The sequence below is a fragment of the Thunnus maccoyii genome, chromosome 15, assembly GCF_910596095.1.
Source record: "Thunnus maccoyii chromosome 15, fThuMac1.1, whole genome shotgun sequence".
In the NCBI taxonomy this organism is placed as follows: domain Eukaryota; kingdom Metazoa; phylum Chordata; class Actinopteri; order Scombriformes; family Scombridae; genus Thunnus; species Thunnus maccoyii.
The window spans coordinates 9,918,839-9,946,784 of NC_056547.1; the positions used below are offsets into that span (position 1 = coordinate 9,918,839).

The 27,946-nt window shown below is 38.2% G+C and overlaps 3 protein-coding genes and 2 long non-coding RNA genes across 12 annotated transcripts; 3 read left to right on the forward strand and 2 right to left on the reverse strand.

Moving 5' to 3' along the window:
* Window positions 1–1,175: 1,175 nt before the first annotated feature.
* Window positions 1,176–9,153, reverse strand: LOC121912404. 5 transcript variants are annotated; one of them, XR_006100062.1, is made up of 7 exons: window positions 9,115–9,153; window positions 5,680–5,800; window positions 5,035–5,547; window positions 4,583–4,646; window positions 4,014–4,109; window positions 3,528–3,675; window positions 1,176–3,427 (listed from the first exon to the last, which is right to left on the reverse strand). It is a non-coding gene; the product is annotated as an uncharacterized LOC121912404 (long non-coding RNA). The 5 variants fall into 5 exon arrangements; XR_006100058.1 differs by lacking the exon at window positions 9,115–9,153 and adding an exon at window positions 5,872–7,519; XR_006100061.1 differs by lacking the exon at window positions 9,115–9,153 and having other exon boundaries at window positions 5,035–5,212; window positions 5,383–5,547; window positions 5,680–7,519.
* A 1,064-nt stretch (window positions 9,154–10,217) lies between these two features.
* Window positions 10,218–12,928, forward strand: LOC121912409. 2 transcript variants are annotated; one of them, XM_042434536.1, is made up of 2 exons: window positions 10,218–12,737; window positions 12,801–12,928. In XM_042434536.1, the coding sequence occupies exons 1-2, from the start codon at window positions 10,305–10,307 to the stop codon at window positions 12,840–12,842; spliced, it is 2,475 nt and encodes an 824-aa protein (XP_042290470.1). In that variant the 5' UTR covers window positions 10,218–10,304; the 3' UTR covers window positions 12,843–12,928. The 2 variants fall into 2 exon arrangements, with proteins under 2 accessions (XP_042290470.1, XP_042290471.1); XM_042434537.1 differs by having other exon boundaries at window positions 10,218–11,939; window positions 12,255–12,928.
* Window positions 12,929–13,527: 599 nt separating this feature from the next.
* Window positions 13,528–23,732, forward strand: oscp1a (organic solute carrier partner 1a). 2 transcript variants are annotated; one of them, XM_042434538.1, is made up of 12 exons: window positions 13,528–13,544; window positions 16,559–16,670; window positions 16,876–16,905; window positions 17,667–17,821; window positions 18,632–18,799; window positions 19,016–19,096; window positions 19,199–19,302; window positions 20,234–20,362; window positions 20,475–20,529; window positions 22,018–22,166; window positions 22,251–22,311; window positions 22,898–23,732. In XM_042434538.1, exons 2-12 carry the CDS (start codon window positions 16,559–16,561, stop codon window positions 23,018–23,020), a joined length of 1,167 nt encoding a protein of 388 aa, XP_042290472.1. In that variant the 5' UTR covers window positions 13,528–13,544; the 3' UTR covers window positions 23,021–23,732. The 2 variants fall into 2 exon arrangements, with proteins under 2 accessions (XP_042290472.1, XP_042290473.1); XM_042434539.1 differs by lacking the exons at window positions 13,528–13,544; window positions 16,876–16,905 and having other exon boundaries at window positions 16,354–16,670.
* LOC121912412 lies at window positions 14,811–17,366 on the reverse strand. Its single transcript, XR_006100065.1, has 3 exons — window positions 16,865–17,366; window positions 16,240–16,362; window positions 14,811–14,981 (listed from the first exon to the last, which is right to left on the reverse strand). It is a non-coding gene; the product is annotated as an uncharacterized LOC121912412 (long non-coding RNA).
* Window positions 23,733–24,183: 451 nt separating the features above from the next.
* lsm10 (LSM10, U7 small nuclear RNA associated) lies at window positions 24,184–27,445 on the forward strand. 2 transcript variants are annotated; one of them, XM_042435668.1, is made up of 2 exons: window positions 24,184–24,309; window positions 25,987–27,445. In XM_042435668.1, exon 2 carries the CDS (start codon window positions 26,025–26,027, stop codon window positions 26,436–26,438), a length of 414 nt encoding a protein of 137 aa, XP_042291602.1. In that variant the 5' UTR covers window positions 24,184–24,309; window positions 25,987–26,024; the 3' UTR covers window positions 26,439–27,445. The 2 variants fall into 2 exon arrangements, with proteins under 2 accessions (XP_042291602.1, XP_042291603.1); XM_042435669.1 differs by having other exon boundaries at window positions 24,208–24,288.
* The last annotated feature ends 501 nt before the right edge of the window (window positions 27,446–27,946 follow it).

Consider the following 27,946-nt stretch of genomic DNA (forward strand, 5'->3'; position numbering starts at 1 on the left):
CATGGCTTTCAAGTATCAAGTCTTCCTTTGTCCACGCCCAAAAGACTTGCTGCTCATCTCGTACAATCACATAGATACCATCAGAGAATTTGTGAAAGACACTCCTGTGGTTGTGAACCAAGTGGATGAGACACATAGGAAGATCATTGAGGTAGATAACAGTTGTAAACCAGTCTTGTACTGGATCATTCCATTACTGAATACTTTGGGTTTGAAGTTACATTTTTTAAATTCCACTACATGTCTATGTGTTAATTTTGCAGTCCGTACAATAAATTAGTCTATACTGTCTAAATTCCAGCTGTCAGTGTTTAGCGTCTGTATGTACATCCTGTGTGACCTGTTTTTCTCTTGATGTAGGCATACTCATTGTTGTCAGAAGGTGAATTCCAGTTTCTCAGACAAACACTGCTCATATTTCTTTCAAAACATGCATGTTCACGTGAGTCCTTGTGTCATTTTATCTCATCAGTCCATACGAGTGAGACAAACTTATAAAAAACCTTTTTTTCCTCAATCAGAATTTTTTATTCTCTCATTTAGGTGTCATTTTTCCTCAAAAATCAGATCCCAACTGACATTTTTCCCTGTTGACCTTTCATGAAATTTTCATTTCCAGGAAAGGTGTAATTATTAATATCAACAACTGCTGCTTTCAATTTAGATTTTCCAGTTACAAGGCCCTGTTATTGTGCATGATGGCTCAAGCTGGATATGGCATGCAATATAGAAATTAAGGTGGTACTATTTTTTTTGACTGGTACTGTATGTGTGTGTGTGGTATGTATGAATGCTTATTGGTGCACCTAAATGGAGTACAGTCCTCATCAGTGATACCTGTGTTCTTCCTGTTGTGACGTCAAAAAGTCTGCTGTTAAAACGGCATGAAACTGAAACTATTACATAAATATGTAAACACAATCCCAGTGGTAGAGTACAAAGAAGTACATTTACCCTAGTAGAGGTAAACCATAATCTATATTCAATCCATGAGGTGATAGTGTTCTCAGACAGTGGATCCAAAAGTGTTCCCCCCTGGAAAGTAAAACAAGTTACCTCCTCTTGGGTGCTGTGATACCTTCTCAGTATATCTTAGAGAGGAAATAGGATTATTAAATTCAACAAAATGTGCTGCTACTGGATAATAGCAGAATTAAATGACACTAAACACATAATGAGGATTTTAGCTGCATTTTAATTGTACAAAGTTTATGATATCCCCAGAGTGACAGCTGCCAGTGTGGATAATTTTACACTCTGATTCTATCACTAGCAGCTCAGAATAACATGAGACAACTATGTGATGATAACTGGAAATAAAAACAAAAGATTGTCTTTTATTAGAAAATCCAGACACATCCAGCTCCCATGATTATAAATGCAACATCAGTCATTATCTGCTTGTCCACTCTTTGCTTCGGCAGCAGAAACAGTCTGGCATTACTTTCAAGTTTTTTTATGTGACATATTCAGAATGGCTTTGCAACTAAATAGCAAAACATACTCACTCTATACTTAAGTCATATACAATAATAACTACATGTATTTTAAGCCTTAGTCAACTTTTAATGTGTGGAAATTGTTTCCGCGTCTTCTTATTCTGTTGTATGATTACAGGCTGTCGTTTATATTGCATTTCGTTGAATATGACTTTTTGCTGTCCCTAAAACAGAAGTTTTCTGCAGGTACTTGGTATCATTGTTTCATCTCATATCATATGAAGTACTTCATTCATGGTTCTGATGAAGTCACTCGTAATTAACAACCCTGCCTCTCTCTCGCTCTCAGAGCTTTTACACTTAAAGTTCAACCCACTTATCAAAACAATAGAAGATAACACGAACACACGGATGAATCTACCAGTCTCATTTATTGGAAGAATATCAATCAACAAGATGACAATACTACCCAAAATAAATTACCTTTTCTCAGTGATCCCAGTACGTCTACCTCTCACATGGTTCAATTCTCTAGATTCAACAATAACAAAATTTTGCTGGAAAAACAAAAAACTTAAAATTAAACTGACTTTCAAACACCAAAAAAATATTGGAGGTCTTGATGTACAACACTTTTTCAACTACTTCCTGGCCAATTAATTACAAATTATAACCAAATAGATCCATCCCACAGAACAATGCTCTCCCTGGATAGACATTGAAACAGCACCTCCATAAAACACCACAACTGCTTTAAGAATGACATTACAGCTACAACTCTGACAGCACTTAACACACACACCTTGTAAATACACACCAATATGGAAAAATCTGGATTTCCTTCTAGACAAAAAAAAAACAAAACACTGAATTTGACCACTTGGAAAGACAAAGATATCACACAACTTCAAAACATAATCCAAAACTCAACTTTCATTCCTTTCGAAGAACTGACTCACAAGTACAGAATAGACCACAAATCCTTTTTTCAGTATCTACAACTCCAATCAGTCATAAGATCAACTTAAAACAAGGCAACATTCAACCGTCTGCACCAGCAGAAGAAATAATAACAAGTACTACTAACACCTTATAAAACCCTCTCCAGATTGTACAAACTTCTCAACACTGGCCTGACAATATCTCTCCCTACCACAAAATGGGAGAAAGGTCTATCCGTATCACTAGACAACGATACATACTCATACAGTACAAGATCAACCATAGATCGCACATCACACTCAAAAAAATGCACAAATGGGCCTCTCAGATTCACTCTGCCCTCCTTAGACGACTACATCTACGCAATTTGGCACTGCCTGGTTTCCGCTCTCACCATCGCTGTGCTTGTTAGACGAATTATCATCAGCTACAATCCCCAACCACAGTATAAAAACAGTACTCATCGCTCTCACTGTCGCCAAGAAGACCATCCTCCTCAACTGGAAAAGCAGAGAAAATCTAAATATCTCTGTATGGAAACACATAACCATGGAAAAACTAACCGCATCTATTAACCATAAAATACATCAGTTCCAGAAAGCACGGGCGCCAATCCTCACTACATTACTTCCTGAATGACAGACGAAGCACAACACACACACATCTACAACGCTTGTTTTTATCATCATCATTATTTTTTTTCTTTCCCTAACAAACATGTTCCATATTATAAGTACTAAACATTTGATTTTTTCTTTTCTTCTGTTACTGCTGAATGTCCTCAATGCATGTTATGTCTTGTTGCATGAATCCTGTCATGTCATTGTATTATGCTCTGTCTTGTATCACCGGTTTTGTCTCATCTCACTAAAAAAAAAAAAAAAAAAAAAAGAACAACCCCGCCTCTTTCACAGGAACGCACTTCGTAGTACAGGCCCCAGGTCCACTGATCCAGATCTCCTCATGTTGGCACAGAGTTATAGACGTATCCATTCGCTGTGATCGCAGAGAACCTTTTGTTTCAGATCAGGCTGGGCGTCTAGTGACTGTAAAGAAAATATGTACAACCCAGTGAGATTACCAGAACTCATCAGTGCAGATCAGCTGAGGAAAAAGCCTGATGCTGAACTGAAACTATGTTCTCACCCAGTGTGCTATCCTCATCCTGGAGCCATCAGACCTGGAGGATTAGAGGCCTGAGTGAAGGCCACTGCTGAGGGGTCAGAGGTGATGATGAAAAGGCTGCTTTTTCTGTAGCTCCAGCTGCAGCTACTTCATCCTGCTGTCTGTGACTCTGTTTTTACCAAGAAAAAATATAAGCACAGATATAAAATCTATCAAATCATTCACAAACATATCTATCAGTCCTGCTGCTCCACACTGGATTTACTGAAGCTGCAGACTGTTATCAGAACACAGGAGACAGACAGGATGAGGAGGTAAGGTCTAAGTATGAGAGATTTTAAATGAAAATAACACATTTCGGTGTAAAAGGTCAATAACTTCTCAGTGTAACGTTAATCACTATAATAATTCAATAAAATCTCAGTGTGCACGTGTATTCCAAAACAGTCTGTCTTGTCTTGTGTCAGTATCAGTCTTTAAAGAGTCCATGGATTTTTTAGCACTGACCTGAGTCCCTCTGTGGGGGGGCATATTTCAGGGTATCTGCTATACAGGTTTCGACTTTGTCTTCTGCAGTGTCTCGGGGTGGTTCTTGCAGCAGGCCTTAGGAAAGACAAAGACGACAGGAACTAGAAATGGCTAAATTCTTGCTTCAGCTCGAAAAAGTTGAGGTATTTTAAGCAGTACTTCATGTAGCTGAATTAGTACTTAAAGTTCTTGAGGCAGTAGTTGAAGTAGCTTAAGCAGTATTTGAAATACTTGAAACAGCAGTGGCTGATCACCTATTTATTAATCATCAAGTGCTGAAAATGCTAACAATGTAAGTGGCTTATCAGCTTACAAGCAAAATGCACTGTTAGCATTTTTTGCACTTGTGGATTAATCAGGGAAGTGGAAGTTATCAGCCTAAATGTGTGCAGTGAAAACTTCTACCTTTGGATTATCATTTAGATTGGGCTATTGGCTTATAGCCCAATCCAAAATAAATGCAAATCTGAATAAACCTTATATATATATTTTTTTTACCAGTCAAACACTTCCTTTCACTTTAATAGAATTAAAATATCTAATCTCACCTGTAAATGGGTACCGTCTCATCCAAGTCACTGTAGTAGGATGGCTGCTGGTTAAAGATGTTCTCTAAAAAAAAACAAAAAAACGTCATTATTAAAGTTAACTGAGTTTTCACTTCATATTTTAACCTAATGGAGACAATTCTCATCACAATACTTTACAGTGACAAGAATTATTGATAAGATTTAGAGAAACAGCCCACCTATCATTTCATGGAGCAGCTGGCTGTTGCCTTTTCCAAACAACACACACAGATCCAAAATTTTGAGAATGTCAAAAAGGAAGTTCTCATAACGAACTTCAAACACAGCCGGGTTGAGGAAGCACACACAACGCAACAGGTGATCATGTTTATCAAGGCTTTGTTATTTGGAATTGGCAAAATACAGAAAAATACCAAGCAGCTTTTGCCATTTGGAGCATCACTTGACTGATATCCGGTGTCTCGTCTTACCTTTTGATTCTTTATGTGTGGCCATCCTGAGGAAGGTCAAAAAGAGCGTCCTGTGGACAGAAGAGCGCTGCATTTTGGCCACCGCAAAGGAGGGGGGCAGGGAGGCGAGGTCAAGGCCGTGAGGAGCATGATGCAGGTACAAGTCTAGTCACCTCTGCAAGGACTCATCAAACACCACCTGGTGGAAAAGATGGACCACAGCAGAAAAGGGAAGACCATAACAGGCTCCTGGCTGCTGATCTACAATGTATTTACATTTTTCCAGCTTTGGTAGACTATTGTAGAGGAATGAAAAGAGAGGAAAAAACAACGTCTCTGCAACATTTTCACAAGTTGACAGTCCCTCACCTCCTGACACCAAAACTTGTCATGAGGCAATGTGTGCAGCCACTCCAGGTCCTCTGTGACGAATTTGGCATGTTCCAAAAACTCCTCCACCTCAGCAGGAGAGCTGTCTTCTGGCAGGGGCTTATGAGCCACAAAATACCGCTCCTCCTCCTACATTTCCTGGTGCTACTGTGGAAACCACGGGGTTTGATTCTAATAAACTGGTCCTCATGAAAAGTAACTCAGGCTATTCCTGGAGCACCACAGGCTGCTGATGATGTGTACTTCTCTATAACAACATGAGCAGAGCTGACTCACCAGTGTAGGCAGGGTGCGCTCCTTTCCCAGCGGGCCAGACTCAGTCACCTGCTGCTCCTCCGGTGGCACTGGAGCATAGGCCTTGGGGTCTCCTTCTAAAATTATTTCTGAAAGAAACATACTAACAAAAAGACATTTAAAATAACATTAACGTTACACCTAGCTTAAAGGGATAAAAGAACAGTCTTTTACCTTTCATCCGGCTCCACAGCTGAAACAGCTGAATAAATGTCAGGAACAAACTTATTGAAGGTCAGCAGATGAATATCGGCTCGAGGAAAGAAAAGTCTTGCGACTTTTATTCACCACAAACATAAAAAGACACGAATATCTCATATTTTGGCTAAAGTTTTCAGCGAAGTCATAATTTGAATCTCTGCTTCTGCAGTCTTCAATTCCCGAGGAATCAACGAGCGGAAATACGGACAGCGCCAATCTGCCATTGCAATTTATATTGTGGTCGGAGGGGGAATTACACCCTGGTATACAGGCCACAACGGGACCCTTCTCCATATTTCTGCCACTCTTGTGCATCCATGAGTAATTAGTTTGTGGTGTGTTGATTAGGCACACAAATACAACATGTAAGGCATAATATATACTGAAATAATGATGGCTTTTTAACGAGGGAGCCCTCTACAAGATCAGGTAATAATGTAGGCGTCTCCTTATGGCCTTCCTCTTTTCAGTTTATTAGGTTATTTAGGGGTGCATACAGTGTTAACAAACACATTTTCACTTAATTAAATTACAACAAACTAAGCATTTGGGCCCCACAGTTAAGTTACAGGCCAGCGGTTCACAACTTTCTCAGCTCGTAACCACATAAAAAAAGAAGGAATGTCAATTTGTGACGTCTACTCACAGGTCTTAGTGTAGACATGAGTTGTGAGCAGTTCAACCAAAAGGTGATTTTTTTTTCCATTCTCTGTTTGATTTGAAGGGTTTTTAGAGAAATGAAGAGGTGAAAGAATCTGTTTCACAAGAAGAAAGCAAAAATTTGAGAAAAGTCAGAATATTTTTTGTAGCAGGTTGTGTATATTTTTCTTACTCCTTTAATCATCTAGTGTTCCAACAAAAGGGTCCTGAACCCACATTGGGAACCACTTGTATGATTAATCATAGAATAAAATGTTATTGTTGATCAATTATTTTAACACAGATTTACAAGCCCCAGTTGGTTTACATTTCTTACAGATGTGTGACAAGGCCACAAAATTACAGCCTCACTCTTGAAATGTTTTGTATACTGTATCTCTCTAAAAGAGAGTAATTTTATTGATCAGTGATATGGATCTGTTACTGCTTTAGAAGAGGATTAGAAAGAATTAGAAAAATGTGAGACAATAATTTCAGTCCCAAACTTGATGTCACTATTTGGAATAAAATTGTGAAAAAAGGTCATGATTTTGAGGAAAAACATGCAGTTATTTAGCTTTAAATCATAATTCTGCTAATAAAGTTAGTAATGTTTTTATATAACATTCAAAATTCTGATTAAAGTACAATTCTCAAAATTCAATTGGAACATAAACCTTAACATTTTGGTGAAAAGTAAGGTGAAGCAGCAGTTCTTGACTTTCTTCCTTGATCTTTACATCTGAATTCTGACTTTGTTCTTAAAATTCTGTCTCTTGACTTTAACTTCATTCTCAAAATGACAGCCTTTTTTTTTTTAGAATTCAAACTATTTCTAAAAAAGCTGATAATTTAATTCTCTGCTTTTTGTATTGCAACTACATTGTTGAAGCTATAAAAATTATAATATTGTAGACTGTTCTGAAAAAGATGGTAGTTTAGTGTGTGTGTGTGTGTGTGTGTGTGTGTGTGTGTGTGTGTGTGTGTGCTTCTACACATCAGTGTAGAAAAAAATTGGGGAGGACAGGAGGAAAACCAACATGGAATCTTACAACAAACCGCATCAAACTATATCATTGTCCCACCTGATGAAATTGGAGGGGTGGGGGGAAATTTTATATGACAATAAAACAATTTGCTTGAGTGGTGTAAAGGCTGCTTCTTTAAAGACATTTAGCATACACATATTGTCTCTAAACAAAGAAGTGCTCATTTTAGCCATGGAGTGGATCAAATGTGTCATTTTACCAACAAAGTGAAATTCAAATTTATAGTATTATTCTATTGTGACAACAAATTTATGTCCTCATCAAAAACAGACAAGATATCACATGATTTACACATGTTTCCTATATATTTTCTTAGTATACAGAAATATATAAAGTAGCACAAAGCTTATAATGTGATACAGGTTCAGATCAGTGCTGAATACTAGAAAGATTGAACACTAAAAACATTCACAGATCTAAAAGTGTAGGTTCACATCAGAAAGTATTAATGCATGTATGAAATACATGACTTACACACTCTTATCTATGTGTACGATATACAAAATATAGTCTACAAAGCTAACATGTTAACACTAGGGGTGTTAACATGAACACAAAACTCACGGTTCTGATCGTATCACGGATTTGAGTCACGGATCAGATCATTATTAGGATCAGCAAAAAAAAAAGGGGGGAGACAAATAAAACGTTGTTTTCTATTTATCTGTAACACACTTACAGCCAGAAACAGCAAGGAACTTTTGCCCATGGTCTTAAATGAAAACAACATTTAAGATGTCCAATGTTTAAATAAAATAAAATATATAGAATATTCAATGCTCAGTTATTGCAATATGAGGTATGAAACCTTCCTCTTTTAAACAGTGAATGAAACAGCCTCTGTCCACATCATCAAAACTTGATGATACCAAACATTCACAGCTAACGTCAGTTAGCAGCTAGATGCTAATTAGCTGCTCAGCTGCAGCACATTAAACAGCAGGTAAACATAACTCAAATGTCACTTTGGAACCGTTAGATGCTGGTTTGATCGTTGCTCTTCAAGATCCCTGTTAATGTTAGCGACATGCTGTCTGCCCATGACTTGTACTTACAGCAGTTTGTTTACTTTGTTTTAAATGAGACATTAAATTTTGCAGTTAATCTGCAGTTCATATGCCTGCCGAACTGTGGTGGGCGATCCGTATGGATCATGGATCAACTACAATCCGTTACACCACTAGTTAACACTTGTTATTCTAGTTACTTTAAGCTTATTACTCAGTACAGGCTCAGCTTAAAAACGAACTAAAGAAACTGTCAGAAAGCAAGCAGCCAGACCTCCTGCACTCATTCACTAATCACACATCAACAGGTGACTGAACAACCACTCAATTAAAAACGAATGAATGAGTCCACTGTTACTTCAACAAGCAAACTAACGTTACCCACAACACATTATATGATCTCTGCTGCATTCTTGTTAAGGAGATAAATTCACACAGCAGCCACACAGAGAGACATTTAACCGTCAGAGATGAAATTAGCAACCAAAGAGACAGAGAGAGAGAAGCTGTATCTGACTCACGTAATCTGACGTCTTCTTCTTTCTTTCATGGAGATGAAGTATCCATGTTATAACATCCATTTGTGACTGTTGGTCATCTTGTTTATTAGTTAACAAGAACTTTATGGCTGCTGCTTAACCAGTCTGATATCATTAGCAACAATGACAAACAAGCTAACTCTCCTGGTTGTTTCTCCGGTTGCTTCTCTCTCCAGCCTCCCCGGCAGCATCCTGCTGCTGCTGCGCTGCCCAGTCCAGATCATTTCTCCCGCTAGCTCAACAACAGTCCTTAACAGTCCTTCCATGGATGTATACAGAGTCCTTCAGGCTGCTACAACAAGCCAGCTGTTGCATTGGCTATCGCAAGGAGCTATCTACTGCTGCTATTCTGCCTTACAGTGGAGAGAATTGAAGATGAAATCTGGAAACTATCATTGGACCAACTCGATGTCAATATTGCATTCTGGTTGTTGATTGGTAAGGAAGGACAGCCCCCCCCTTGGAGCGTCATTTTACGTGTCACGGCCAATCACAGATTAGCATGAAAAAAAATGAAATACATTAAGTCCAATGTAAGAGATTCCACCCTGCGGAGGACAGCAGGCACCTGTCCTCCTCTGTCCCCCACTCCACCTCCACCAATTGCGCAAAAAATAGAGGAGGATCAACCTCCTCTGCCTCGACAGACCAGCCTACACTGCTACACATATATTTATGTTTTTGTGTAGATATGTATCCATGTGTGCTCATATTTGTTTTTATTTCATCTCTGTAATGTTCTATTACCTTTTTTGCTAAATAAATATACATGATATACATAAATAAACATGATTATTTATCTATTTCCTGAGAAGTTTTACATGTCATCCATGCCCAATACATTCATGTTTTCTAACAATTCATCTGAAAACCAGAGAAAAAGATGATGAATTTAAGCTTTCATATGTTTTATTTAGGCTTTCAGGAAAAACAGGATCAACATTTTTTTCTCTCCAGTAAAATATTTGTAGTTTTGTGAAAAAAAGGTTACTCTTTGATTTAACCTCTGTGACATTTACGCATTCCCCACTGCGGTTCTGGCTCAGGCTCTATTTCATCAGGGATCTGAGGGGGACCAACTGGATGTGGCTCAAGTTCTGGTTCAGGAGGTGGTGATTCTGGTTTAGGTGCTGGTGATTTTGATTCAGGAGTTGGTGATTCTGGTTCAGGTGATGGTGGCTCTGATTCAGGAGTTGGTGACTGTGGTTCAGGCGTTGGTGATTGTGGTTCAGGTGTTGGTGATTGTGGTTCAGAAGTTTTTGATTCTGGATCAGGTGTTGGTGAGTTTGGTTCAGGAGTTGGTGATTGTGGTTCAGATGTTGGTGATTGTTGATCAGGAGTTGGTGATTGTGGTTCAGGAGTTGGTGATTGTGGTTCAGTTGTTGGTGACTTTGGTTCAGGTGATGGTGACTCTGATTCAGGAGTTGGTGACTGTGGTTCAGGCGTTGGTGATTGTGGTTCAGAAGTTTTTGATTCTGGATCAGGCGTTGGTGAGTTTGGTTCAGGAGTTGGTGATTGTGGCTCAGATGTTGGTGATTGTGGATCAGGAGTTGGTGATTGTGGTTCAGGAGTTTTTGATTCTGGATCAGGTGTTGGTGAGTTTTGTTCAGGAGTTGGTGATTGTGGTTCAGATGTTGGTGATTGTGGTTCAGAAGTTTTTGATTCTGGATCAGGTGTTGGTGAGTTTTGTTCAGGAGTTGGTGATTGTGGTTCAGATGTTGGTGATTGTGGTTCAGAAGTTTTTGATTCTGGATCAGGTGTTGGTGAGTTTGGTTCAGGAATTGGTGATTGTGGCCCAGATGTTGGTGATTGTGGCTCCAGAGTTTTTGATTCTGGATCAGGTGTTGGTGAGTTTGGTTCAGGACTTGGTGATTGTGGTTCAGATGTTGGTGATTGTGGTTCAGAAGTTTTTGATTCTGGATCAGGTGTTGGTGAGTTTGGTTCAGGCGTTGGTGATTGTGGTTCAGATGTTGGTGATTGTGGTTCAGAAGTTTTTGATTCTGGATCAGGTGTTGGTGAGTTTTGTTCAGGAGTTGGTGATTGTGGTTCAGATGTTGGTGATTGTGGTTCCAGAGTTTTTGATTCTGGATCAGGTGTTGGTGAGTTTGGTTCAGGACTTGGTGATTTTGGTTCAGGAGTTGGTGATTGTGGTTCAGAAGTTTTTGATTCTGGATCAGGTGTTGGTGAGTTTGGTTCAGGAGTTAGTGATTGTGGTTCAGATGTTGGTGATTGTGGATCAGATGTTGGTGATTTTTGTTCAGGAGTTTTTGACTCTGGTTCAGGTGGTGGTGATTTTGATTCAGGAGTTGATGATTCTGGTTCAGGAGTTTTTGATTCTGGTTCAGGTGGCGGTGATTTGGGTTCAGGAGTTGATGATTCTGGTTCAGGAGTTTTTGATTCTGGTTCAGGTGGTGGTGATTTTGATTCAGGAGTTGATGATTCTGGTTCAGGTGGCGGTGATTTTGATTCAGGAGTTTTTGATTCTGGTTCAGGTGTTGGTGATTTTGGTTCAGGAGTTGATGATTCTGGTTCAGGAGTTTTTGATTCTGGATCAGGTGTTGGTGAGTTTTGTTCAGGAGTTGGTGATTGTGGTTCAGATGTTGGTGATTGTGGTTCAGATGTTGGTGATTGTGGTTCAGATGTTGGTGATTTTTGTTCAGGAGTTTTTGATTCTGGTTCAGGTGGTGGTGATTTTGGTTCAGGAGTTGATGATTCTGGTTCAGGAGTTTTTGATTCTGGTTCAGGTGGTGGTGATTTTGGTTCAGGAGTTGATGATTCTGGTTCAGGAGTTTTTGATTCTGGTTCAGGTGGCGGTGATTTTGATTCGGGAGTTGATGATTCTGGTTCAGGAGTTTTTGATTCTGGTTCAGGTGGCGGTGATTTTTGTTCAGGAGTTGATGATTCTGGTTCAGGAGTTTTTGATTCTTGTTCAGGTGGTGGTGATTTTGATTCAGGAGTTGATGATTCTGGTTCAGGAGTTTTTGATTCTGGTTCAGGTGGTGGTGATTTTGGTTCAGGAGTTGATGATTCTGGTTCAGGAGTTTTTGATTCTGGTTCAGGTGGTGGTGATTTTGGTTCAGGAGTTGATGATTCTGGTTCAGGAGTTTTTGATTCTGGTTCAGGTGTTTTTGATTCTGGTTCAGGTGGTGGTGATTTTTGTTCAGGAGTTGATGATTGTGGTTCAGGAGTTTTTGATTCTGGTTCAAGAGTTTTTGATTCTGGTTCAGGACTTGGTGATTTTTGTTCAGGAGTTGATGATTCTGGTTCAGGAGTTTTTGACTCTGGTTCAGGTGGCGGTGATTTTGGTTCAGGAGTTGATGATTTTGGTTCAGGAGTTTTTGATTCTGGTTCAGGTGGCGGTGATTTTGGTTCAGGAGTTGATGATTCTGGTTCAGGAGTTTTTGATTCTGGTTCAGGTGGCGGTGATTTTTGTTCAGGAGTTGATGATTCTGGTTCAGGAGTTTTTGATTCTGGTTCAGGTGGCGGTGATTTTTGTTCAGGAGTTGATGATTCTGGTTCAGGAGTTTTTGATTCTGGTTCAGGTGGCGGTGATTTTTGTTCAGGAGTTGATGATTCTGGTTCAGGAGTTTTTGATTCTGGTTCAGGTGGCGGTGATTTTTGTTCAGGAGTTGATGATTCTGGTTCAGGAGTTTTTGATTCTGGTTCAGATGCGGATCCAAGTCCACAGCTGCACGATTTTATCTGAATGATGTTCTTAATCATTTCAGCACTTGGGAAGTTGAAGCTCAGGATACCAAAGCAGTCCTGGTTTGAGGGGTCTCTCTTATATTCCTCGATAAAGTCAATAAACTTCTTGTTAATTGTTCTGGCCAACTTTTTAGGCCTCCAAACATCTGCAGGGACAGTCAGCACAATGTCACGACAGACGCGTGACTTCATATCCTTTAATTTGGCTTCAATATTGTTTAGCTTGTCACCTTTGAAAAAATTAGATTCATGACTTTTTAGTCCAGCATGAAACGTGTCACTCTGGAGAAAAACAATCTTGCCCCTCGCCTGTTTCATATTTGGTATGGACGACTCAGTCCATATTCTGTGTTTGTACTTTTGAAGCAATACCTTTATACGTTGTTCAACTTCTGCCTCCCTTATCAGCCCATGTATTGTCACTTTTAAAAGTACAGTCTCACTTTTACTGTCATCTAAGAAGTTAAAAATGATCTTGAGGGCATCAACAAATCTCATGTTTTCCTGAAATATCTTGGCACTCTCACCGATATTAATATCTTTTAGGAAAGATGAGAAAATCCCAGTATGCACATCAAAAAACCGCAGCCCCACTTTCAGTTGCTTATCCAAGGTCCAAATCTGATATGTTTTAAAAGGTCCATATAGTGATAAGCTCTTGTGTGTTCCAGGAATGGAAATAGCAGAGATTGGAGTGTCATCAGGTATAGATTCCATCCAGTTTAGGTTATAAGAGCTTGCAGCTAGGGCCGGGTGATCATTGAAACCTGTCCCTGCACCTGAACAAGTGGTTACACTGGGAGGGGGGAGACATGATACTTGTTTTAATGTTTCTTGAGAAATTATAACAAAAACAAAAACAACAAAAAACAACAAATAACAGGAAAAAAGGAATCCTTGCTTTTATTCTTATTAGGCAGAATAGGCCAGTGGTGGAAAGTAACTATGTACATTTACTCAAGTACTGTACTGAAGTACAATTTTGAGGTATTTGCACTTTACTTGAGTATTTCCATTTGATGTTACTTTATACTTCCACTCCACTACATTTCAGAGGGAAATTTAGTACTTTCTATTCCACTACATTTGTTTGACAGCTTTGGTTACTTTTAAGATGAAGTTTTAACACAATGGATAATATAACAAGCTTTTGAAATACAACACTTTGTTAAAGATGAAACCAGTGGTTTCCAACCTTTTTGAATTTCAAAATTTAAAAAGCAATCTTATAAAAAGCAGTGTGTAGTCGGGGTCACATTTCAGATGTCTGTGAGTTGTTAACAGCTCCACCAAATAGTGATTTTTCCCTCTAAACTTCTTACATGGTTTTATTTCAATAAATGTTTAAATGATCCAATATTTCACCAAAAATCAAAGATTAGAGAAAGATTTGTGTATCAGAACTTTGTTTTTTTCGTCTTTCCTCTCACTCATCTCACAACCCCTCAGATTTATTTGGTGACCCTTTGGAGGGGCCCAACCCCTAGGTTGGGAACCCCTGGACTAAACTGCTAACTGTATATAGTGTAGTTCAAACTAGCTCCACCCCCAGAAGCTACAACAGTAACATGCTGCTTACACACTGATGCTTCAGTATTAATAATCTAATGATGTCATATATAATAATATATCAATAAGAGGGCCCAAATGAGTACTATTACTTTAATACTTTAACTACATTTTGCTGCTAATACTTATGTACTTTTAGTCAAGTAGGACTTCTCATGCAGGACTTTTACTTGTAATGGAGTATTTTTACATTGCATTGCATGACATTTTACATGAGTACTTTTACTTTAATACTTTAACTACATTTTGCTGCTAATACTTATGTACTTTTAGTCAAGTAGGACTTCTCATGCAGGACTTTTACTTGTAATGGAGTATCAATTTTTACATTGCTGTATTGATACTTTTACTTAAGTAAAGGATATGAACACTTCTTCCACCACTGGAATAGGCAGATACAGTAAGAAAAGAAAACACAACACAATTATCAATATGAGGTTCAACTTACATAGAGAGAAGCCACAGGTAATGATGGATCTCCATAATTGTTTGTTGGTTGATTTATGGTCCAGTAAACTCAATCAGCATTTGTGTGGCTGTCTTTCCCAGATGTGTTTGTATTTTTGTCTCAACTGTAAGTTTGGAAAATACACGCAAAAGCTTTAACTGTGAACATGACGGTGACACATAGGCAATTGTCTCCCCTGGAGTGAGCTGCTGTAACAGTGTGCATAATGATTTGACTTTCATTTGCATATTTTTTCTCTCTAATCTTTTATTTGGAGAGTGAAAGTGGAGAACAGATCATATCAAGACAGTTTAGTTAGTAAAATATGGCCTCAGGGGTAGTCGTGGAGAGGAAGGAGTCAATTCAGCTGGCTATTATTTTCAAATACTGTGTGTACAATTCATCCATTTTCTGAATAAAATTATAATGTGAGATTTTTAAAGGCTGCTACTAATATTTCAACAAATCAGTATAGGCAATGTCAGTGGAGGCAGCTACACAATATGCCAGAAAATGTGTGGACACATATTTTGGAGCTGTTGTCTTTGTTTGGACTAAGCTCTACTCTAATCTTAAAGCTACACCATACAGTGATATTTTAGAAAATAATAGTTTCCATGTTTGTGGAGGCTTGGGGAAGACCTTTTCTGTTTCAACATGATAATGACCACATGCACAAAGCAAAGTCCATGAAGACATTTTACCCAGATTGGTGTTGAAGAACAGAGGCCTGCTCTCAACCCTGTCCAAGACTTTCAAGATGAACTGGAGCCAGGCCCAAAATCATTGCCCAACCTCACGAATGCTGTTGTGGCTGAATGGGATCAAATCTCTGCAGCCAGATTTTTTTTAAAAAATAGGGTAGAGGGTGTTATAGCAGCATTCAGAATAAGATGTTTAACAATCACATATTAGTGTAATATTTAGGTATCGATAGTTTCCTAAGGTCCATATAATTTTGGCTTTTTGGATGGACCTTTTGAGTGTATGTTTAATAAAATATAAACATGATTATTGAGTTTCTGAATAATTGTAAATAGACTTATAAAACATTGCCCTCATGAATGCTGTTGTGGCTAAATGGGATCAAATCTCTGCAGCCAGGTGTTAAAATGAATAAAGAAATAGAGTAGAAGCTGTTATTGCAACATTTTGAATAAGATGTTTAACAATCACATGTGAGTGTAATTATTTAGGTATTGATGATGAATTTTTGGCTTTATTGGATGGACCTTTGGAGTGTTTGACAAGAGACAAACATGATTATTAAGTTTCTGAATGATTGTAAACAGGCATATAAAACACTGACATTGCTCTATAGGGTTTGTTTTGTGTTTTCTTTTTACAAGTATTGAACATACACGCATACTGTAGCAGTTTACCTTTATGTGGTTGGTTGGTTGGGCTGTGCTACCACGTCATTCTTATCCTGGCCAATAAGCTTGTGCCCGGCCAGTGCTGATCCTCTTCCTCACCACCTGTTGCATCTTAGTGAGAAAGGTTATCTGCAGAATCATGATCAGATAAGCATTAACATGGACCATTCTGTTACCAGTGGCAATTCACAACAGGAACAATCAGATAATGTCTTTGAAATGACAAGAGTGACTCTCATCTGCAAGGGGCTCAACTGCTTCTAAAGCCTACTTCTGCGCCAGCTTTTGCTACAGTAGGAGTTAATCCTGTCTTTGTCTTTGCAAGATGTCTGTGAGAACTCTCCCCCTGGTTTTCATTAATCTTGGTGGAGAGATGCTTTACATACTGGACCAACGCCTGCGAGCTCACAACACTTCAGAGGACAATTCAGAGAAAGGTAGATAGCTTGAGAACTGACAGGCCTGGTAGGTGTGTACATGTGTAGCTCCCACTCATCCTTCCCCCTGACAAGCTTTAGCTGTCAAATGTCAGCTTATAGACTGAAACATGTGCATCTCATATTTCTTGTGCAAAACACCCCAAAGACAGTGACAAATTTGTTTTCTTTCTTTGCTGTTTTGGAAAACCTACCTCGGCTGCAGGAGTGTGGTCAGAGAATGACAGAAAAAGAGGTACCCATGCCACACTTCAGAATAATATTGTTTAGTCAGCTCTTTTTGCCCCTGTAGTGTCTTGATAGCTGCAATTTCTATAAAACTGATGTAGGACAGTTGTGAGATGCAATAGTAATTTTTGGAATATTCAAAGCCAAAGCTCAGCAACTACATTGGTCTTAATTAAGACTGGAATCTTACATTTTAGCATCTGCTTTACCCTTATAAAAAATATTATTATGCTATAGAAATGTATAATTTCCACGAAAACAGCATATAAAACTGTAGTAGAGAGACAGACAACAATTAAGGCAGCTAAAGCAGGGAAGATTCAGTATTTCAAGTGCAAGCTAGCTGGGGAGTTAGCCATGGCTAGCCTTACTGATTTTTCTATAATTGTAAAATATCCATTTTGATGAAGCAACATATTAGTAATGCAGTTATTGTAGCAAAATGAATTACTATCTAAATATCTAATGTCTGTCTATCTAAATCCAATCATGATGAAAAAACTCCTGCTAAAGGTAGCTAGCTTTAGTCACGTTAATCACTGCCATCTCAGCTTTTGACTCTAGTGGAATTCATGTGATTTGCTGTGATTGAACTACCTTTAAATAACATATTTAAATGTATTAAGTCTGTCTTAAAACAACTGTCAGGTACCCAAATTAGCACTAAAACAAGGGTTTCTGTGCTATTTCATTCCATGTGAAATATTCAGTGGCAAATTCTTGGCATGATTAACCACCTCTCTGTTTCTGTCCCCTCCCCATTTACAGTAATGAATGACATTGTTGGGACCATGTTTAGTAAAGCCTTTATGGATGAACTTCTCAAACCTCAGCAGCTGTATTCTCACAGGACATTGAAAACAGTGCTAACCCGGTTAGCACACGCCTCCATCATGAGGCTGAACCCAGCTAGTATGGACAAGGTATGTACACTAGAAAAAGCTTGATTTTTAAGTTCTTATAGGGGCAAATCTCAGTCAAGTCTTCACAGGCAAACTGGAAGTCAGTTACAAGTCTTTTAGTTATTTGAATGCTGACCAATAAGTGATGCAACATTTTAATCCACAGGCCAAATAATTAACTATTCTAGGTGTGTGGCCATTTTTTATGTGAATTTACTAGGTTTAAACTTGTGATTTTCATTGTTTTGCTCTCAAGTCTACAGTGGAGTCAAGTCTCAAGTCTTTGTAAATCATGAAGCTGGTGATATTCTATATTTTTGTTATTGACAACAAATCCCAGCCCCAAGCCCATTCGCTCCCACTGAAGACTTAAATCTTTAAAAATGGGTCATGAATATTTAGTTTAATTGTTTTAAAGGCTCAGTAATTTCCTAAAACAGCTGGGCACTTCAGTTTTTAGCAAACGTTACTCAAACAGGAGTGATAAGTGTATTTCTTGAGGAATATATATCTGCAGATTTAGTTATTGGACAACAATGGATATCTGTGACAGATTAATAAGATACTGTAAATCAGGTTTGGCTGCACAGACAATGCATGTTAGGGGAATCAATTCAGTGACGGTTTAGGTCTTTTAATGGGATTTGTTGACAGTAGTAAAAATTTTGAATATGCCCAAACTTTAAGTCTGACTCCAAGTCTAGAGCTCTTTTATTAGATGCAATTGAGAAGGATCTTGTGGGTAAAATTATCAGTTTAGGAAGTGACAGGTAGTTTTATTTGATGGTCCTCAAGTTCAATGTTTCTTTTATTTTGTTTTTCCTCATGTAGCTCTATGAGCTGATGGTCATGGCTTTCAAGTATCAAGTCTTCCTTTGTCCACGCCCAAAAGACTTGCTGCTCATCTCGTACAATCACATAGATACCATCAGAGAACTTGTGAAAGACACTCCTGTGGTTGTGAACCAAGTGGATGAGACACATAGGAAGATCATTGAGGTAGATAACAGTTGTAAACCAGTCTTGTACTGGATCATTCCATTACTGAATACTTTTGGTTTGAAGTTACATTTTTTAAATTCCACTACACCTTTGTTACATATAATTTCTGCAAACAGTCTTTACAATAAATTAGTCTATACTGTCTAAATTCCAGCTGTCAGTTTTTAGCGTCTGTATGTACATCCTGTGTGACCTGTTTTTCTCTTGATGTAGGCATACTCATTGTTGTCAGAGGGTGAATTCCAGCTTCTCAGACAAACACTGCTCATATTTTTTCAAGACATGCATATCCGCGTGAGTCCTTGTGTCATTTTATCTAATCATTCCATACAAGTGAGATGAAAATATAAAAAAAACTTTTTTTTCTCAATCAGAATTTTTTATTCTCTCATTTAGGTGTCGCTTTTTCTCAAAAATCAAGTACAGAATCCCAACGGACGTTTTGCCCTGTCGACCTCAGGACCAGTGCCTCGTGGGATAGATGTTCCAGGGCTAATTAGGTACTGTAGGTATAATTATGTCTTGCACATATGATGACATACAGATTGCTGTCAATAGACTTAACATGATTTATGCAACTTTATTTAAAGCCAAGATCAAGTTTAAAGGACCGGTTCACAATTTTTCAAGTCTGTCTAAAGCAACAGTTAGGTGCCCAAATGAACATTGAGAAATAGGTTTTTCTTGCCATAATCATTCCTCCTGTTCATACTGACCTTTAGAGGATCCCTTCATAATGCACTTGGGGGACAAAATCCACGGTTTATCTGAAGATAATATGAAGCCTCAGCTGTCCAAATTAGTCAAATCAAGTAGATATCTTGCTTTAGTGCCAAAGTCCCTCTTTTTCTTACAATACTTCCACTGCAGCTCAACAAGGAAACACAAAGAGGGAATTTGATGCTAAAAAGACTGTAAATGTGGCAGATATCCACTGGATATGACTAACTCAGACTGCTGAAGCCTCACAGATAAACTTTTAAACACATTTTTACATAAAATCACTGTGTGGACACACTGTGGATTTTGGCCCTCATCACTTACATTGAAAGCACATTTGAAGGGGATCTTTTAATAGCCAGTATGAACAAGAGAAATAATTACAGTTAGGAAAACCTCTTTCAGTGTTCTTATGGGCCCCTGACTGTTGTTTTAAGACACATTTGAAAAATTGTGAACCTATCCTTTAACACAAACTGAAATAAGTTTTATTGTTTTATAATGGCTGTTAAAATGGTTGTTCGGTGTCATTTGCACACAGCAAGCCAGATTTGGCTGCTTACATGTGTGGTGCAACTGCAAACGCTCTGCTGACAAGCTGACATATCTTAATTTGCAATATTCTGGCATTTAGTCTCATATATATTCTGTCTGCGTGTAAGAAATATCTCAATATTCCAGAGTATCATCATCTGCTTCCTGTTTCCACAGGGCATTTGACAGTAAGGGAAGAGAAGTGAGACGAAGTGAGTTCCCCACAGGAGGAAGTTACACCAGTCCCATCAGACAGGGATCCTTTGAGCTTCATGGAGACAGAGTCATCAAACTGGGCATGAACATGTAATGCACCTTTATCCTTTATGTCTTACACATACAGTTCTGTGGCCTGTGCATGTGGATAGCCCTCCACTTGTGAGTGACACTGCTGTGTTTTGTATTTCATGAATTAAAGGTACACTGTGAACCATCCAGAGGAAACGCACACATCCAAGGCTCCTTCTGTCAAGGTAATAATGGGGCTTTTTCATGGCGTTTTCATAGCAGGAAAAAGACAGGTGTAATTATTAACATCAACAACTGCTGCTTTCAGTTTAGATTTTCCAGCTATAAGGCCCTGCTATTGTGAATGATGGCTCACTGGAACACCTTTTTCTTTTAAATTGGTACACCACTTTTTGGTACAATTCAATTCATATACAGTATGTTAATAGAGGTGACTTAAACAATGGTAGAACATGCTGACATTGAGATAAAACAGTTACATGACAATGTAAAGTTAATAATACATGTGTTTATAAACAGAAAGGAAGAGGCTGCAAGCTGGATTTGGCATGTGATATAGGAAATAAGGTGGTATATACACACTTTCTCATTTAAGTGAATGGGAAGGTGTGTCCATACTTTTGACAGGTACTGTATGGGTGTGTATGTCATTATTAGTGTTTACACAGTGTGTATATATCATTGTGTGTGTGTGGTATGTATGAATGCTTAATGGTGCATTTAAATGGAGCACAGTCCTTGTAAATGTCATTAGTGACACCTGTGTTCTTCCTGTTGTAACATTTCAAAATGTCCACTGTTGAAACGGCATGAAACTGAAACTATTACACAAATATGTAAACACAATCCCAGTAGTAGAATACAAAGAAGTACATTTACACAAGTACTGCACTTAAATAAAGTTGTACTTTTTACATGAGCACATTTATTTGACAGATATAGTTGCTGGTGTCTTTGCAGATAACGGCAATGCCTGAATGATGCCATACTTGCACTATTACTCCTTTTACATTACTTAAATAACTCCCATCACTGTTTCATTGTTGCATTGTATATAAACATCTCATCACACTTTATCGGAAATACAGCATATAAGCATTTATTGAACTGTATGGTGTATTTGTCTAATGTATACACATAATTCTCAGATCTACTTTGCATTACAATATACAATATTTTATCTTTTACAATGTTCTACTTTTGCTTTTTGTTCTTTTATAATGTCCCTGTTATAATGGAACTAAGCATTGTACTGCACAAGTTTTTTGTCCACCTGCCAAATGTCTAGTGAATGTTCACATTTTACCAGCCACTTCAATTCTTTTAAATCTTTGATTGCGATTTATATACAAAACATATGATTAGCTTATAAAATACAATGTATTGTTATAGATTCAACTACTTTCCAATCCTATATTTAAGTGAAGGATGTGAATACTGTTTCCACCACTGCGTAATGCATTAAACACAGTACAGTCTAGGTTTGAGGTCTGTTTTCTGTTCATGTATTACTATAACCTTTTTACATGTTTTCTTCATGCAGAGAAGGGTTTCTGGCACAACTTCCGAAAAAGTCTAAAGAGGTCCAAAAAAAAGAACCTTTAAATGTTCTGTGCGTAGATGTGCTGACTCTGATGAAGGCCACACTAAAGTTCTTCTTTTTACTACAAGTGTTGCTGGAGTTTTGACCTCTTCGAACCTCTCTCTTGCAGCAGAAAGATGACACTCCCAACCTGCTGGCCAAGGAGGAGCTGAACCTGTTGGCCCGTCTGATGGGCAGCGTGAAGGCCGAGAACATGCCTGACACTGAAACCGGCTTTCGGATCAACCTGTTTACTACAGACCAAGAGGAGGACGAGGCGTGAGTGTTTATTTTTCCATCTGTCATTACTTTTAGTTAACTTAAATTCCATTCCAACAAACATGGCTTTCTTTTGTTTAACAGAGGGACTTCAGGTGGGGCTGAGGAGTCCTTGTACGGAGTGATAAATATTCAGGCGATGCAGGTAAGTGCTGATGTTATGACAGTAGGAAAAAAGTGTTGCACACTCTGGCTCCATAAACATTTCTCTTTTATTTAGATGGCATTTCAGCCTTCAGGCTTTAAGATCAACAATAATAACAGGGCACAGCCACTGGTATGTTATGTAGGCTACACCCTAGTAACACATCTGATAGTGATTAAACAGTCACGTTCCAAACTTTGTACCTATCCATCAGCACCTCACTACAACCCTTGATGTGCGTTTACTTTTCCACTTTACAAGGTGTTGATGTTATGCCATAGTTTTTAGTTATGCAACCTGTTAAGTCTGTAAGCATATTCTAAACCTGATACAGGACCTGCGGCAAGCTAAAAACACTATAATCATGGATGCAGCAAAGAAGCTATACACACCTCATTATTAATTCATTTTAAGTGTTAAGTTATTTGAGAATAAAGTCATAACATTAATTCACACTTTTCTGAAAATGTGACACATTTTTTCTTAATGGATTGTAGTTCACCAACAATTAACAATCCTTTTCATAACATTACTGATCTGTTATTTAAGAACATTTGAAGAGCTGTCCTGTTTTTGTTCGATTCAGGATGAACAGGCTGCGACTGAGTTGGCGCAAATCGCCGGACTGTTTACGGAACGAGAAGAGCAGCCTGAAAATCCGAGCAGCAACAAAGGAGACGAACTGCTGGCCATGATGGACGACCTCTGAGTCTGTTGTTAGGTTTCAGAAATGAGTGAGATGAGTCAGAAATGCAGGTATTCATTGTTTCAACTTTATGGCCAAACTGACTAATGCCAGAGTCTTGTATCTCAGGTTAAATCACATTATTTGTCACTATTAATATCACTTTATCTGTCACTGTGAGCTTCTGTACAATCTGTAAAATATGCAGTTAATGTATTCTGTTCTACAAATTAAATTAATTAATTAAATTATTTAATATTCCTTTTTTTCTTCTGCTATCCCATTTTTTAAACAGTTAGGCTTTTTCTTTCCTTGCACACATTGACTTGGGATCGGGAGTTTTAGTGAAATACAGTGGATAAGTAATCAGGTTTCCCATCCATTTTAATGCACTGTAAATATGTTGTAAAATAGTATATTTAAAAACAATAGTGCATGGTAATCAGTATGACAGATGTAGGACTTTATTCATCCCTTTGACTGTATGTACTGTATTTTTTAATTCTATTTTAATGTACTGCATATCTGTTTTTATGCTGCTTGTATAGATATGTTTGATACAGTTATTTGATCAATTTTATATTATACTTTTGACCCATATGTAATTATTCTTGTAATATTTTCCTTAATTAATTTAGTCTTAAATGGTTTTGTAACCTCTGTGTTCTATGTGCTGCTGCTCTGTTGGCCAGGACACTCCTGTTAGAGATTTTCAATCTCAGAGGTTGTTGGTTAAATAAAGTAGGGCTGCAACTAATGATTATTTTCATTATTGATTAATCTGCTGATTATTTTCTTGACTAATCAATTGGTCGTTTTATCTATAAAATGTCAGAAAATAATGAAAATACCCATTATAATATCCCAGAGTCAAAGGTTACATCTTTAAATGTCTCATTTTGTCTAAACAACAGTCCACAACCCAAATATATTCAGTTTACTATCATTTATGACAAAGAAAAGCAGTTGGACACAGTCTTGTCAAATGGAGAGTGTGTGTCTTATTTGGCATCTACAATATTGACTGATTCTACACATTTATATACTATATTTGAGGAAATGTCTGTACTGAACTTTCTCCTGTGTATTAGTTTGTTTCGTGGAGCAGCTGCCAGCAGCCTACAGGGGCGCTGTTGTTGTCCTGTGTTGAAGAATATCTGTGACGCACAGACGCAAAGTGAAACGTCATCACGCTGTATTTCCTGGCGACGTCTTCGTGCGGGAAAAGTTTTGTTGACATCCGTGCTTTTGATCTCCTCCCGCGAAGGTTTTGTGTGGGTTTTTCACATGAAGTAAGGTTTTAATTAATGCAGGTAAATATAACACACACAACATCTTAAGTTAACAGTATAATATGGGCTCTTCAAGGCTTTTTTTTTAATGGTCGTAGTTTTGTACGTGGTTCGCAGCTGAAGCTAACAGTGAATCTGACTTCTAAACGTTATCAGCAAGACACACAAATATCACAATAATCATACAAATAACTGTGATTTTTGAGATGAGAGTGGATAAATTAAATGAGTTACAATCTCTGTGATATCCCTCACAATGAAGCCTGTGCCAGTATCTCATTTTTCATACTGATATTAGCTTAAATCTGTATGTTTTTGTAAGAAATGGAGAAACTGCTAAGTTAACATTATATTGTTGTTTTTTGAGCGTAAGTTACATGTTTACTTTTACAGCTAAGTTAAGTTGCTGCCAATCAGCCAAATATCAGTGGTAAAAATATATTTGGGCTGATTCAGATGCTGCTTGTTAAAGCTAGTTTTGACAGATATCAATAGTGACAGAATGTCAGATTATTGCAGATATTTTGATTTTTGTGTTGTATTTCTGCTTGGAAAACTCATGAAACATGGCCAGTAGGTAGATAACATAAAGTTTCTACTGCCAGACATTTTTAGGGTTGAAACTAACGATTATTTTCATTATCAGTTAAACTGTGGGTTAATTTCTATCTATCTTACTATCTTACTATCAGAGAGGACTAAAGAAACCAGAAAATATTAACATTTTAGAGGCTGGAATCAGAGAACTTTGGACATTTCCCTCTAAAAAATTAATTTTTTAGATTTCGATTAATCAATTATCAAATAGCTGGCAATTAATTTTCTGTCAATGAATAAATCGACTATGTTGCAGCTCTAGACATTTTTGATCAAAGTTTTTTCCAGGTTCTTTTTGGAGGGACAGTACTCAAAAACACTGACACTCTCTATGTAATACATTGTTTTGCCAATTCTCAAGACCATCTTTCACTCCTCAGAGTCTTGAACTGAAACCCTCAAAATTTGAATTTAAAAGGACCTAATAATCAGGCATCTGTGAGATCACAATAGGACTCTAAATTAATGCTTTATCGAAGGCAGGGGCATGTTAACATATGGCTGTGCACTCAGTTGCCAGTTTATTAGGCACATCAGCTAAAAGGTCAACTTTATTGCAGGGCTGTTGATAATGATGGTCATCTAGAGCTGAGGTTGAATATACTTAACCAAAGAATTGTAATTTAAAATGTAAATCTCTTCATGTGGTATGAGACATAATGGTTCTTGTCACTTTGTTTAAAGTGATTTGATTGGCTGTAGTTCCTGTTGCTGCTTGCTTTTGATTCGCTGAAGGCCTCTTGATTGTTTTTGTTACTCTAATGGTGGAACATGACTGTTTAATCACTATCAGATGTGTTACCAGGATGTTGCCTATATAACATACCAGTGTCTGTGTCCTATTCTTGTTGATCTTGAAGAGGGCCTGCAAGCCAAAATGTTGTCTAAATGAGAGAGAAATGCATACAGAGCATACATGCATACAGAGTTTGTGACTTTTCCATTGTATAATTTTTTTAATGACCTAAAACTATTCCTTGCAACATTTACAATGTTGGAAATATAATGAAAACACTCTATAACACAGGCTCTAACTTGTTTTGATTATTTCTATCTGGTAATGAATTGCATGGCATTAACTGACCTTTAACCTGCCTGCAGGTATCGCTGACCTCCAAAGATCCTCTTCAACAGAGTTCATGGAGTCAGAGGGGACTGAATCCCCACCGTCGGGCTCGGGCCCAGCTGAATCTTTTAGCTCTATTCGGGAGCGCACCATCGCAGAGAACAGCATGGTGGTGCTGCTGCAGGGCCTGCAGGGGGAGGTGACCACGGTGGACCTGAAGAACGAGAGCACGGCGAGGGGCCGTGTGGTCAACGTGGACGCCTTCATGAACATACGTCTGGCGGAGGTGCTGTACCGCGACCGGCGGGGGCAGCTCACCCAGCTACAGGACCTGTTCATCACCGGTAGGAATGTCCGCTACGTTCACATTCCAGACCACATGGACATAATGAAGACTATACAGGGCCAGCTGGCCAAGATCCACCGGGTCCGCAACTTTGCCAGCGAAGGGGGCGGCAGGAAAGAGTATGCCAGGAAGACAAAATAACTTTTTGTTCTTTAGAAGGATACAAAACTCTGTTGGGTTGAACTTAAATGTTTAGACCAGTCCAAAAATACTTGCTGAATGTGTTGAGGTTACGGAGCGTTTATCGGACAAGGCAAACGATTTGAAGACATCATTAGGAAATTGTAGTAGGAATTTTTCTGTATTCTGACATTTTATAGAACAAATGATAAATTAATCAGTCAGGAAAATAATAGTCAGATTAATTGATAATGAAAGTAATCATTACTTGCAGCCCTAAAGCCCTAAAGGTTTGGGAATCCCAACACCTCCTAAAATAAATGTGAGAAGTCACAAGATGATTTAAAAAAAAATCTGTTACACAAATATGTTATTTTTCTGACTTCTTGCTCTTTTTTTTATTTTGAAATATTGGATACTTTCATCTCTTCAAGCTGCTCACAACTCATGTCAGAACTCGGTCATATTGTATACGCGTGATGAGGGGTCTCAAGTTGTTTCATTTTATGGGGTCACAAAGCTGAAAAAGTTGTGACTATAACCCGACAGATACTAGATTTTTGAAGCCTATATCAAGTTTAAAAATCAGATAATGCTATATCGACCGATAATCTTTTTTTTTTTTTTGGTCATACATATTTTTTGCAACATTTTTAATGAGGACCCCTTAACATTGTGACCAAGATATGCGCTCAGTGTGTCGTTTTACAGTTTAAACTTGTCTGCGCTCTCTGGTGAACAAACTCTAATGGAGACGCTTTCTAAATGACCTCAAACATATCTGTACTTACTTATCAGCCGACATATATTATACTTAAAACTTATTTATCAGTCAGACTTTAGTTGTGAACCACTGGACCAGCTGATGAGTTGAACACTGTCTTTGTGTTTTTTTGGTAAATGGGTTTGTGATCTGTAATTGATATTAAATAACAGCAGTGAACGGCCGTCTTCATCCTCTTTTGATGAAGTAAGAACAATTTTTTGAAATGCATACAATAATTGTAAATAAAGATGCTTACAAGTAAGTCATTGTCCTGCCAACTCTCTGCTGCAGCACTTAAGAACTTACTTAAGGTTAAATAGAACATTATACAATCAATAGTCAGAGCAGGTGTGGCTCAGGGTGTCAGCTGTTTTCTCTCGGGCATGGGCGTTGAAGAATCCTGGCACTCACCACAACTCCCATCTGTTTGTCTGTGAAACCTGCCCAGATTTAATAACTGCCCATACGCAGGAAAACATTAGTCATGATCAATGTCACTCTGGTGGAGAGGAAAAACAAGCAGGCACGTTTCCAAAGCTTCTACCTCACAAACATCTCTGCTGTGTGCATCAGTGAGCCGTCACTCTCTCCTGTGATTGGCGGTGTGACATCTAGCGGAGCGGGAGGATGGGACTTTGTTTGGCCAATGGAGGCGAGCGGAGCGGAGCGGGTGAAAGGAAGAGAGTGTTTCCCTTGGAAACTGCCGTCGCAGTGTTTCTCCCGATACACAAATACGATTGGGAATTTGAGGAATTTGCAAAGG